This window comes from Sciurus vulgaris (genome assembly GCF_902686455.1).
Source record: "Sciurus vulgaris genome assembly, chromosome: 3".
Taxonomy (NCBI): domain Eukaryota; kingdom Metazoa; phylum Chordata; class Mammalia; order Rodentia; family Sciuridae; genus Sciurus; species Sciurus vulgaris.
In genome coordinates, this window is record NC_136463.1 from 17,421,712 (window position 1) to 17,435,597 (window position 13,886).

The 13,886-nt window shown below is 34.0% G+C and overlaps 1 protein-coding gene across 6 annotated transcripts in view; it reads left to right on the forward strand.

Moving 5' to 3' along the window:
- Positions 1-13,886, forward strand: part of CDC27 (cell division cycle 27) — a gene marked incomplete at its 3' end in the record, with an annotated part of 57,801 nt that overhangs the window by 27,470 nt on the left and 16,445 nt on the right. For 2 of the 6 annotated variants that reach the window (XM_079134957.1, XM_079134955.1), the window contains exons 5-12: positions 768-865; positions 1,726-1,880; positions 1,985-2,196; positions 3,259-3,373; positions 6,608-6,723; positions 11,583-11,682; positions 13,001-13,208; positions 13,415-13,584. In XM_079134957.1, coding sequence (XP_078991083.1) covers positions 768-865; positions 1,726-1,880; positions 1,985-2,196; positions 3,259-3,373; positions 6,608-6,723; positions 11,583-11,682; positions 13,001-13,208; positions 13,415-13,584 — 1,174 coding nt within the window. Of the gene's footprint in view, positions 1-767; positions 866-1,725; positions 1,881-1,984; positions 2,197-3,258; positions 3,374-6,589; positions 6,724-11,582; positions 11,683-13,000; positions 13,209-13,411; positions 13,585-13,886 lie in introns of all 6 variants that reach the window. The other 4 variants (XM_079134956.1, XM_079134954.1, XM_079134953.1 and 1 more) reach the window with 3 other exon arrangements.

Genomic DNA, 13,886 nt, shown 5'->3' on the forward strand with positions numbered 1-13,886 from the left:
CTTTGAAAATTTAGAAGTAAGGCAGACTAATGCTTATTTCCAAGGAAGTCTTCTTTACAATTCCCTAAGATTATACTGGCAGTTGGTGTATTAAACAGATTATGTATTGTGTCTGATAGTTTCACTTGAAGAGGAGGTTCCTTTGAAAATGTTGGTTGCATTGCCATCTGGTTCTTTGTTAAACCTTACAATTTTAGAAGACTTGCTGTATGTTAATTTCATGTCAGATAATAAGTATTTTTTACTTCAGAGCTTCAGTGAGTCTCAATACCTACCAACCCCTTCTGCCTTCCTTTTTAAAAGCTTGGGAGGAAACAGTGCCATTCTAATAATCCCAGATTGTTTCAGGTATATTTATTACCAGGGATTATTGTGAAGATTCCAAATGTAAACCTTTAGGAAAGAATTGCGAATTTTCCTTTTCATTAAGAGCTACCACTACTTTGTTAAATATCAGATAATTTTAAATATGTTTAAAGTATGTAACTCACATTTGAAATTACCAGTGGGATGTTATATGGTAATATTCAAAAAGGCAGTAAGAGTTTAATATTTCAGTTTATGTTGTATTTGTTTCACCTGACTTAACTTGAACTTTTCCTAAATAATAGGGATAAAATGGGAAGGAGACATTGATAATTTAGAGAAGCATCAAGAAGAGTGCTGTCAGAATTTATTTATATAAGAATTATCTGTTTTTCTAAACCACAAATTGTCTTCATAATAAATGTTTGGGGTTTTATAGCTTTTTTATTCTATTTCCACAGCAAGACAGATCGGCTTGCCAAAGGATCAGAATGTTACCAAAAGAGCCTTAGTTTAAATCCTTTCCTCTGGTCTCCCTTTGAATCATTATGTGAAATAGGTAGGTTGGTGGAGGTTGTGGGGGTGGAGGGAGGTTTGCATTTTCTCCTTTTTTTCCCCCCTTTAATTTTTGGAGATTCATCCATCCAGATCATCTGTCTTAAATAAAAATATTTTGCAAAACTTAGGACTGTTGAAATTGAGAATATGAAATTAGAATCATATGATTCGGGAATAATGTGACCTCCCATTCATTACTCTACCTAAAAGATTAAATCCACTAGTCATTTCTGTTTAGCCAGTTCATCTTAAATATCTTCAGTCCTTTAGAATAAGTTATATTGTGTGTATCTCACAAGAAATTAATAGAATTTCTTAAGAAATAATATAGAGTGCCTAGAGCAAAAACTGTTAGATGAATGACACTTGAACAATATATGGAGTGTCTTGGTATATATGCTCTAAGCTGTGTAAAGGACCATTTTAAAAACAGGTGTCTGTATACCCAGAAGTACTTCAGTCTTTACTGTAATATTACCTGCATTTCAACTCTCCAACCCCACCTTTTACCTTGAGAAAAAAGAGAGCTAGTTTTTTTTTTATTTAAAACAAACATAAATCTTCATTTTTCTGTCATTTATTATATTTAAACTAGTGTCCTTGCAATTTAGTGTATTTACTAAATTTACATCTTTGTCTTATGGGTTAACTTTTATGACAAGTTAATGGATGGGCTTTGGGGAGGTCAATTTGATTAGCAGAAATGAACAGAAGAATTTTAAAACCCTAGAATAAGGCCTGATTTCCAATTAGTTATAAAACTTGAAAGAAAAAAAAAAAAAAGATTATCCCTCAGAGGCAAATATCTTTTTTTTGTTTTTTTGTTTTTTGTTTTTTGTTTTTGTTTTTTGGTCTTTGCAGGTGAAAAGCCAGATCCTGACCAAACATTTAAGTTAACATCTATACAGAACTTTAGCAACTGTCTGCCCAATTCTTGTACAACACTAGTATCTAATCATAGTTTATCTCATAGACAGCCTGAGACAGTTCTTACGGAAACACCCCAGGACACAATTGTAAGTGTATCTACTCTAATGTTCAAAAGATTATGAAAACTGAGAAAAATGATCTGAGCTAAATAATGTGTCATAAATGACATAATAGAAATTTTCTGTTTCAGGAATTAAACAGATTGAACTTAGAATCTTCCAATTCAAAGTACTCCTTGAATACAGATTCCTCAGTGTCTTATATTGATTCAGCTGTAATTTCACCAGATACTGTACCTCTTGGAACAGGAACTTCCATATTATCTAAACAGGTTCAAAATAAACCAAAAACTGGTCGAAGTTTATTAGGAGGACCAGCTGCTCTTAGCCCATTAACCCCAAGGTAAGTCAAACAAAACCTAATTCAAAATGTATTGTAATATTTTGTGATCTTATAATGGTTCATATGATTAATAATATAAGTTAATATGAACAGCAGCTTCCCAAAATATTGTGGACATAGAGGTATTCTGTTTTAAGAAAATGAAAGAAATATGGATGTGATAAAAATTTGTGTATCTGTTTTGTTTGTGGTGCTGGGGATCATACCCAGGGCCTTGCACATGCTATGCAAGTGTTCTACCACTGAGTTATATGCCTAACACCTGGAGAAAATTTTAAAACTCTTAAATATGTCTTAATTAGCTAGTGTATGCATTGAAAGATACTATCTTTATGGCTGTACATCAGCAGATAACAGTGAACCCCTTGAAATGTTTTTATGCCTATGATATAACCATAGCAACAGCAGGTTTTTGTTTTTTTTTTTTTAAGTGAATTTTTCTAAAACATGGAGGAAGTATTGATATCAATCAGTGTGGAATGTTTTGTCAAAATTATTAGGAATATATGTATATATAAATATAGCAACCTACCCAAGAGGGGTAGTTGTCTAAAAGTATCAAAAAATTGTATGCTATGAATGGGGCTTTGGGGCCAGGGAAGTACTAAAATAGCTTGACTGTAAGATGACAGTGCCCTTAGAGACTGTTATATAATTATATTGATAATTATTAGATAAATATCCAATAGTGTCTAGAGACATTGTCTCCATATACTTGTATCTAAATCCCACAGAGTCCAGGAATTTGAAGTCATCTATTAACTTGGAGATCTGCTTTTAAAAAGCCACTGTTCTTTATTTCTAATAAACCTTCTAAGATGAGTAGTTGTGTCTCAATTGAGTTCCTTTTTAAATTTTTGATTTTTTTTTTTTTTTAGTTTTAGTAAATGGTGGGTTGTGTAGGTTACATTCACATCTTATTTTTAATCTGCCCCTCAGATCCTCACTGCCCCCAAGACTGATTTGCCATTCTCTTCCTTTTAGACCTTCTAATTTAAGTATACTGCTGCTTTATATATGCCTTGATGACTTTTTGACACCTTGATTTCAACCTCTTCTCAGTTTTGGGATTTTGCCATTAGAAACCCCAAGTCCTGGAGATGGATCCTATTTACAAAACTACACTAATACACCTTCTGTAATTGACGTGCCATCCACCGGAGCCCCTACAAAAAAGGTATTTTACATGTAAAATGCAATTTTGTATTGATTAAATAAATTTGTTTATGGGGGTGGAGGATGGGAAGGATGGTGGAATGAGATGGACATTATTACCCTATGTACACATATGAATATACTACCAGTGTGAGGGCATGATGTTCAGCCAGAGAAGTTGTGCTCTACTTGTGTACAATGTGTCTAAATGCATTCTACTGTTTGTATAACCACTTAGAACAAATTAAATTAAAAAATTTTTTTAAATTGTTTAAAATTCCAATTTGTAAAGATAAACTCAGAGAAAATTTAACTTTTTCCATAATTGTTTTTACCTTGGAGTTGTGGATCAAAATGTAAAAGAATGTGATGGTCCCAGCTTCCTGCTTATCTTAGATACATAACTGATGACTCTTAGCCAACTAATATTGTAACTCATAAATTTAGTTTATTCAGCATATAACTAGTAAACATTCATTTTTACTTTTAATTCCTTTTTTAAAACAATATTAAGATTGTTTCTATATTTTGAACATAAATAACAAATTATGTCTGCCATAGTTTTTACTTATTCCTACTGCTGTGTATATAGGGTCTTGTTGGGGTGGAGGTCATGGTTTGTTGGGGTTTTTTATGTGTGGGGGGGGTTGTGTTTTGTTTTGTTTTGTTTTGTTTTGTTTTGTTTCAGTGTTGGGGATCAAAGCCAGGGCTTTGCACCTGCTAGCCTAGTGCTTTACCACTGAGCTACACCCCATTCCATGTTTTTTAAATAGCTCTAATAATTAACATGAAAAAAATTTTGTTCAGGTAAGCAGGATATTTCTGATAATAAGATTTCTATGGTGGATCTTCATAGATATATAGTAAAAGAAAAATATTTGATATTATGTTTATAATAAGCACTGAAAAAAGTTTTCTGAAGCTCTTTACATAATGTTCTTTTATATAGGTATATGGCAGTAGAAGCCAAAGTACCATTTGGTGAAACATTTCTGTGGTGTAGGGTGTCTTCTGTGAGAATTAAATAAAAACATGTATTTTAAAAGTCTACTACCATGCTTGCGAGATGTTTAAGAAACGGAAACTAAGTAACTCATGCTAATATATGAATGTCCCTCCTTAACCTTCTAGAAATGTTTCTTCTTGTTATTTTTACTGTTTTACTCCTGAACAACCTGAGTCTGCAAAAGTTTGGGTCCCCCCGCCCCCGGCTCTCTCCTGCAAAAACTTTATCTCTGATAGTTTCTTAGTGAGTGGAAATAGGAGGTTCAAAACTACTAAAAAAGGAATTGCAAAGTAGTTTACATATGAACTTTCTTAAGTCTGATTTTTTTTCAAGTTGATAACTATGGGTGTATTGTTATGGGTGCAAACTATAATTGTGGAAATTAGCTTATTACAGTTGTGAAGAAAACAGTAGAGTGGTAGTGTGCCAGGTAAAGTAGACCAAAATCAGAAGAGACATTGCAGCTCAAAGACAAGTTAGGCAGCAAATGAGTGCCAAAGCAATAAAATCCACCTACTGTCTCATCCTCTTTTGCTTCTGCTCTGGCCGCTTATAAGATATTCCCAGAAGAGTACATGTGTCAAATAAGCATAATCAAGCCAAATAGTGAATGCAGTATATAGTTCCATGATAAATAAGGAAGGACCAGAATTGACTGTAAGTTTGTCCATTGGCTAAATGAAGAGGTCCCAATTTTGGGAAAGGAGGAAGAAGGATTATGAAGTTTTATTCTGAGGTGATGGTAGAGTAGGTGAAAATACTCAGTGGATAGTTGTAGAGGAAAGAATTTATCTAGTGATAGAAATGATAAATCTCCCAGCTCTCCTAAAGGAAAAGTAGCTAAGGAACACAGTATGTATACCTCATTTTAAAACTGTGAAATAAAGGGAGGCCAGCAAATGAAGTGAGAGCACGAATAATCAAGGTAGTGTACTGTTCAGGAAGTTGCACGGAATTTCAAAACAGAAGATAGAAGATGACCAATGATACTCAATGTAGAGAAGACAAAAATAAGGCCTTCGTATCCGCTGAGAACGTTATTAGCAACAACAAGTATTTGTAGTACACATTTTGAAAATTTTGTATGCAATACCAGGATAATAGTTAAGTTTTGAAGAAATTTATCTGATGGTTAAAAAAAAAAAATGGTCCATTGAAGTTGAGCTTGGTGTCACACATTTTAAACCCAGCAACTCGGGAAGCTGAGGCAGGAGGATCTCAAGTTTGAAGTCAGTCTAGGCAATTTAGCAAGACCCTATCTCAAAAATAACTAAACCAAAATACCTGGAGATGTAACTCAGTGAGTGGTAGAACACCCTAGGTTTAATCCCCAGTACCAAAGAAAGAAAGAAAGAAAAGAAAGAATCCCTTGATATAAAAAATCACTTTATAAAGAAACTAAATGGTAGTTGGGTATGGTGGTGCATGCCTGTAATCCCAGCAGCTCAGGAGGCTGAGGTAGGAGGATCATAAGTTCAAAACCAGCCTCAGCAACTTAGTGAGATTCTGTCTCAAAATTAAAAATAAAAAGGGCTGGTGAGGTGGCTCAGTAGTTAAATACCTCTGGGTTTAATTCCCAGTACAAGGGAAAAAAAAAAAAAACTAAATGGTAAAATGAATAGAAATAAGATAATCAGAGAAGACAAAAGAAGCAAGCAAAGATCTTTTTTATTCTTGCAAGGGATCAAAAACCACTGAATGAAAGATTGGAAAAACAAGAAATAGTAACAATAAAGAACAATATCCCTTGAATTTTGAAAGTTTTCACGTGACTTTTAAAAATCTATTCCTGTGAACATCTATGGAACTGTTTTCTAAGTGCCAAAGGAGAAGTATAAAATCTTACTATATTGCTTTTTTTTTAATGTATAGGAAGTTAAATCATAAAATAGTAGCTGTCTTAAAACTTTTAGCACTTAACCCCAAATTGAGAAGGTGTGTGATAAATGGAGGATGATCACAATGAGTTAAATAGAATAGTTCCTGGGAATTTTGAGCCTTTCTCTTGAAACTAAAGTGAAAGATGAAAAGGTAGTAGAGAAGTAAAATTCCTCTGATGTTAAAATAAGGAAATAGACTATTATTCATACTAATATAGCAATTGACAATAATGATATTCATAATTTGTGTTTTAAGATAACAGTGTATGAGCTCTTCCATTGCAAAACTGTAGCTAGGAGCATCATGGTGTCTTTTATTACTTATAGTGCAATTGATAATCACAAACCTTAGACTTTTTGTGTTTTACAGTCTGTTGCCAGAATGGGCCAAACTGGAACAAAGTCTGTCTTCTCACAGAGTGGAAATAGTCGAGAGGTCACTCCAATTCTTGTTGCACAAACACAAAGTTCTGGCCCACAAACAAGGTATTTATTGTAATGTCATCAGTTCTCATTGTTCAACTTTTCTTGATGTAAAACTTTATATTTTTAGAGTTCAGGCAGGTATTGACTTTCGAAAATTTCTAGTGTGACTGTTATAAATTTTGAATATGTAAAACTTGACTCTGCAACTTCTGAAAAGACTAATATAATTTTAGTTGAATTTTATAATGCAAGTAACACAATAGTTACCTAAAATAACTTTTTACAATACTCTAATTACCTCTTAGATTTATTTAAACTAAATATTGTAAGCATTCCTTCAAAATAATTTTCTTTTTATGTATATGACCTCTGCAGATCAAGTACAGATAGTTTTCATTCTCCCCTTCCCCCATTATGTATGTCTATACATAGATCATAAAATTAAACTTCAAATCTTCAAATACAGAAGTCTTAAAATAGACACAAATGTGCATATTCCTTGACTATCTAAAAGGCCTAAATGTTCCTCTAATGCAAGAATGGTAAGTGTAATAATGAATGCCAGCTTGCTCGTAGTGTTTGCTTGGGGCTCATTATGAGAAGGAACTGAGGCCCCCTCCCAAGAAACATTATATAGGATGAGTATATGCTAATCCTAAAGCATATATAAACCTATGTATAATTATCATCAACTATTAATAATTTTTTATTTTTTTGTATTGTTCATTCTATTTTTATGTTTTATTGCTTGAATTTTTTAACGCTGCCATAAAACAGATTGAGTATGCCTAATCTGAAAATCTGTACTATTCTGAAATATGAAATTTTTTGAATCCCAACATAATACTCAAAAAGTTTCAGGTTTTAGAGCAGTTTACAGTTAAGAGTTTCAAATTAGGGATTAGGGATGCTCCACTGGTAAAATCTATTACATAAATATTACAAATTTGGGGTGGGGGGTGGGGGACAACTCCAAAACTCTGCAATCTGAAACACTGTGGTCCCAGGCATTTTAGATAATGGACGTTCAACCTGTACCACGAACTGGGTGACTTAAAACAACAAAAATTTATTCTCTCCCACTTTTACTTTTTTTACTCTCTCCCGACGTTGCTATAGTATCTCAGTGTTTTAAAGCTTATAAGTTTGTAGGCAGGGCCATTCTCCCTCCAAAGTCTGTGGGGGAGACTTCAGAAGCCTATCAGAAATCACAAGTTTCTGATAGACTTGTGACAGCATAACTCAGTATCCACTTATATCTTCACATGGCAATCTTCCTGTGTGTCTCTGTATCCAGATTTCCCTCTTGTAAGTATGCCAGTCAGTCATACTGGATTAGGACCTTTTCCCCCCATATGACCTCATCTTAACTTGAGTACATCTGCAAAGATCCTATTTCCTAAATAAAGTCAAATTCACAGCTACCAAGGGTGAGGTCTTCCACATATCTGGCTTGAAATTTTCCCACAGTTTACTAATAGTCTGTCCATTTTTTTGTTTCTAGGCTTTTTCCTCTCTGTGTTTCATTTTGGGTAGTGTTTATTACCATGTCTTCAAATTAATCTTATTTCTGTAATGTCCAATTTACTGTTAATCCATCTAGTTGGGAGTTTTTTTTTTTTTTTAATTTCAGACATTCCTTTTTCATCTATAGAAATTTTGCTGGCAGGAATGGGGGAGTAACCAGGGATTGAACTCAGGGGCACTTGACCACTGAGCCACATCCCCAGCCCTATTTTGTATTTTATTTAGAGACAGGATCTCACTGAGTTACTTAGTGACTCACTTTTGCTGAGGCTGACTTTGAACTCTCAATCCTGCCTCAGCCTCCCAAGCCACTGGGATAACAGGCGTGCACCACTGTGCCCAGCTATAAATTTGATTTGCTTGTCTCCTTACTCATCCATGCTTTCTTCTGCCTTTTTAAGTAGACAGAAAATTTGTCCTTTTAATGTTCTTATCCAGAAGTCTATTACTGTTGTCATTTCTAGTTATGTACCTTATTGATTGGTGTTACATTGTTGAGTGCTGGAATTTGTTTTTTGTACCAGGGATTGAACTCAGGGATGCCTAACCACTGAGCCACATCCCTAACCCTTTTTTATATTTTATTTAGTGACAGGGTTTCACTGAGTTGCTGAGGCTGGCTTTGAATTCACAATCCTCCTGCCTCAGCCTCCCAAGTCACACCTCGACCAGCCGGAATTTTTTTTTTTTATTACTATTATCATTCCCTCAGATATTTTTAAGATTTGTTATGGGATGTGGCTGAGTTATTTGGAAACAGTTTGATTTTTTTAAGTTTGTTAGGTGGAACAGGAATAGCCTTTAAACTAGTTTTGCCCCCACTATTCAGAGAGTACTCTTTAAGGCCTGTTTAGTATGAGATTTGTGCCCTCCACCTATTCCCAACCAGGATGAGCTCCAAGAGCTGTTCTGCCTGCTCCTTTCCAGTAGTTCTTACCCCAGTGCTGAGTAGTTTCCTCACTGCAATTCTGTAATGTAATTCTGATGCTAACCACTCAGACTTAGAACAGACTCCAAAGATTAAAATCAGTCTGTAACAAGAGCTGTCTGAAGTGTACTCATTTCAGACAGCAGTTGCAGGTGCAGAGTTCCCCAGGCAATGTACATTTCTGACCAACTCAGTACAAATTGAGGGTTACCATTACTCCTTCATATTCAGTAAGTTCCTCGAACAACTCAGAATTCAGGAAAATGCTATACTTATGATTAAAGTTTTATTGTGAAGAATACAAATCAGGACCAAATAACTAAAGGGTCGGTTTTGGAAGGGTCCCAAACACAACCTTTTATGTCCTTTTCATGGAATCAGGACCCATCACCCAGTGCATCATTATGTTTACAGACCAGAAATTTCAACTAATGTTTGATGTTCACAGTTTTAATGGGAGGCCTGGAGAGATAGTTCAGTCGGTAGAGCGCTTCCCTTGCAAGCGTTAAGGACCTGGGTTTGATCCCCAGCACTACAAAAAAAAAAAAAAAAAGTTTTAATGGGGATTTAATTATGTAGGCATGGTTGATGAAGTCATTGGGCACATGATTAAACTCACTCACCAGCTACCCTGCCCTTCCTGGAGAAGGTCAGGCTGATGTCACCTAGCTTAAAGGTTCATCTCTAATTACATGGTGGATCTTTGCAGCATGACCAGCCCCATCATTTTCTCCACATAAAGTATTCTCCAAAATTCATTTCTATAAATTTTCTAAATTTTTTTCATATTTTTTTTAAACCAGAAAAAATAATGTTATTTACATACACTTACTAAACAATATAACTGGCACATAGTGATATGTTTGATGATGGCAGTAGAGCCTTAATTTCAAACTGTGGTGGCAGTCTGGTTCCAGAGCATATTCCTTTCACTGCTAAACCCCTTGTTAACCAAATGGAAATTATAAAGATTCATACATTGGTTACATAATATGAAATAAATAAATACACACCCATTTTTTCAAACTCTCTATTTCTCTTCATTTTTCTGGTGCCTCAGACTTAGGCCTTCTTTCTTTCCTTTTATTTTACATTTTCTTATATCACATGGGCCTTGGGAGCTAACAGAAGCCTAACAAAAATTATAAGACTTTAACTACTCTGTAAGAAGAGTTTATCCTCCCAACTCTAGAAGTCTCTTGCTAATTGTTACTTCTACCGCCACAAAATTTGTGTTATCCTCATTCAGTGAGTCTTCTGTTTAAAACAATCTTAGCAACATTTTCAGGCTGTTCCTCCTTGCTCCATTTGATGAAGTTCTTCCTACTTCTTGACAAAACTCTTTTCTGTGATTAGATAATCATGCTGATAATATCATTCATATTTGCAGTATAAATTATAATAGTTATTTCTACCAAATTGAGGTATTATACTTTTAAAAATGAATTGGTCAGCCCAAATGCTCTTACTTGCCTAAAACCCTGCACTGGGGCTCTCTGTTTTGAAAGACTTAAGAACCATCCTGGACATGATTTACTCACTGGGCAGCATCTCTTTTGTTTGTAGAAACTTATTTAATTCAGAATTAGGTAACTTGTAGGATTTCTTAAAAATTATAAACAACTTAACCCACTCTCAATTAGATCATTTCAAGTTTTAAATTTGCTTGCTTTCTGAGAATGGAATTCTTATATCTTGGGATTTGCTTTTAAAGTAAAAATATATCCCAAGTTAATTGTCAGATTCCTTTTGCTCTAAACAAAATAAACCTTTGCTACAGCTGTTTGAATTTATAGGGAAATTATTTGTCAAGTTTCAGTTGTTCTGGTGGTATTTATTTGTTTAAAAAAAAAAAAAAAAAACACATTTAGATGATCTATGCCCAATTGCAATTTCCTTTCCCCCTAATTTTTTTTTAACATTTTTTGAAACAATCTTTCATCTCTGGCATAATTTTCCTAACTTTTTTATGCTGCAAAGGGCTAAAGATAATTGGCTTATAGATGTGCTTGTCATATTTATTGGCCCTAAATATTTTTTGGATTAAGTTCAAATGATCAGTTTCAATTAGAATGAAGATCTATACTACAATGTTTATTATTTTACAATAACGTGAGTAGTTTTTAAATGGTGAGTTTTCATAAAGGGACCAGAAATGGGGACTGGGGTTGTGACTCAGTGGTGGAGCACTTGGTTCAATCCTCAGTGTCACATAAAAATAAATAAAATAAAGGTATTGTGTCCATCTACAATTAAGTATGTATATGCACACACACACACACACACACACACACACACACACACACACCTTTTTTTTTAAAAAGGAACCAGAAGGGACTGACCAAACTCACCAACTTTAGAATACTCACACGAGGAATGATAATTTTTTTTGATATGACTAAATTTGAAACTATAGTTAATGGTCATAAAGTGAATTTTAAAAAATGTTTTATCACTTTTTTAGTACAACACCTCAGGTATTGAGCCCCACTATTACATCTCCCCCAAATGCACTGCCTCGAAGAAGTTCTCGACTTTTTACTAGTGACAGCTCTACAACCAAGGTAATTTAAAAGAATTCTGGATGTCACATTTACTTAATGCTTTCCCTGATAAAATTTCTATTCATTGATGACTTCATCTTTATAAATAGAGACTATTTTGAAGTTTTAAAATATTTTTTTAATTTGGAAGGCTAGCTATAATTTCTTGGTACTTTGGTAAATGTTATGTAACATTCCTTTTTGGTATTGGAGATTGAACCCATTGGGTGCAACACTGAACTACATCCCCACCCCTTTTTATTTTTTATTTAGTTGTCAGGGTCTCACTAAGTTGCTGAGACTGACTTTAAACTTGCAATCCTCCTGCCTCAGCTTCACAAGCCACTGGTATGTAGGCATACACCACTGCACCCCACTGTTATATAGCATTCTTGAAATGATATAATTATATTAAAGCAACAGTGGTTATCAGGAGTTAGGCCTGGGCAGAGGATGTGCTATTAAAGCATAGCACTGCCAGGCACAGTGGCATATGCCTCTAGTTCCAGCAACTGAGGAGACTGAGGCAGGAGGATCACAAGTTGGAGGCCAGCCTCAGCAACTTAGTGAGACCATGTCACTTCAAATGAAAAGTGAAAAGGGCTGGGATGTGACTCTGGTTGAGCACCCCTGGGTTCAAACCCTGGCATCAAAAAAAAAAGCATAGCACAAAATGATTTCTTTGTGATAGTAGAATAATTCTATATCCTAAGCATGGTGGTTGATTTCATAAATCCATTCATGTGATAAAATTACACAGAACTGTATATACACACACACATGTATGCAAGAGTTCAAATGAAAACCAAAATTCAAATGCAGTCAGTAGTTCAATTCATAGTATTGTATTTCAGTTTCTTTGACGTGATTTATACTATGGTTATATGTTATCACTGTTTTCTTATGAATTGAAATTATTTTAAAATTAAAAGTTTAAAAAGTTAAAGGACTTCATTAAGCCTTTGTTAAATTTTCTTGGACCATTATCTGGATAACTTTAACTTTGATGTATCCAGATCAACAATTTTTTGACTTACCAACTAAGTGCTCTGAGACAACTAAATAGTATTGTATCCCTTGTTTTCTTACTGTAAAATAATAAATGAGAATGTGATATACTTTCAAAAAAGAACAACACAATGCTGATTCGCCTCAATCATGATAAGTAAATTCAATTTATGTTTAGAATTATTGAATTTAGAATTGACTTTGAAGACTTGTTTTTTTTTAATTTCTTCTGAGAAAAATATAGATTAATCAAGATTATACATTTAAATCTAATACTTGAGAAAGGGTTGAGGGAGAAGTCTAAAATACATGGAATTTTACCCTTTTACAGGAGAATAGCAAAAAATTAAAAATGAAGTTTCCACCTAAAATTCCAAACAGAAAAACAAAAAGTAAAACTAATAAAGGAGGAATAACTCAACCTAACATAAATGATAGCCTGGAAATTACAAAATTGGATTCTTCCATCATTTCCGAAGGGAAAATATCCACAATCACGCCTCAGATCCAAGCTTTTAATCTACAAAAAGCAGCTGCAGGTCTGTTTTAAATGCTTAATATTCTGTTTATTTTATATTACTATGTACTTATTTTAAGTAATTTCTTTATATTCATTATGCTGCTTTCATTGTTAGGTAGATGGAATTTTTAATGAATTAGTTTGTAATCAGCCTTTCTAAAAACAAGTTTTTATTGTTTACTGTATTATTACTCCTTTGTTTACTATATTGTTTTCTCCTAGAAGGTTTGATGAGCCTTCTTCGTGAAATGGGAAAAGGTTATTTAGCTTTGTGTTCATACAACTGCAAAGAAGCTATAAATATTCTGAGCCACCTACCTTCTCATCACTACAATACTGGTTGGGTACTGTGCCAAATTGGAAGGGCCTATTTTGAACTTTCAGAATACATGCAGGTAAGTCTAGAAAATAGGCATATATATGTCTTCCTAGAAATAATTTAAGTATAATTAAAATGGTCATGCTTGGCCCTGGAGTTGTGGCTCGGTGGTAGAGCACTTGCCTGGCATGTGCAAGGCCCTGGGTTTGATACTCAGCATCACATATAAATAAATAAAATTAAAGATCCATTGACAAGTAAAAAAATATTTTTTTAAAAAATGTTCATGCTTGAGAAGACTGACTCTAAAAGGTCAATATTTGTTTATTATGTTATGTTTCTATAATTATTTTCTCAGGTGTTAGGGATGTAGCTCAG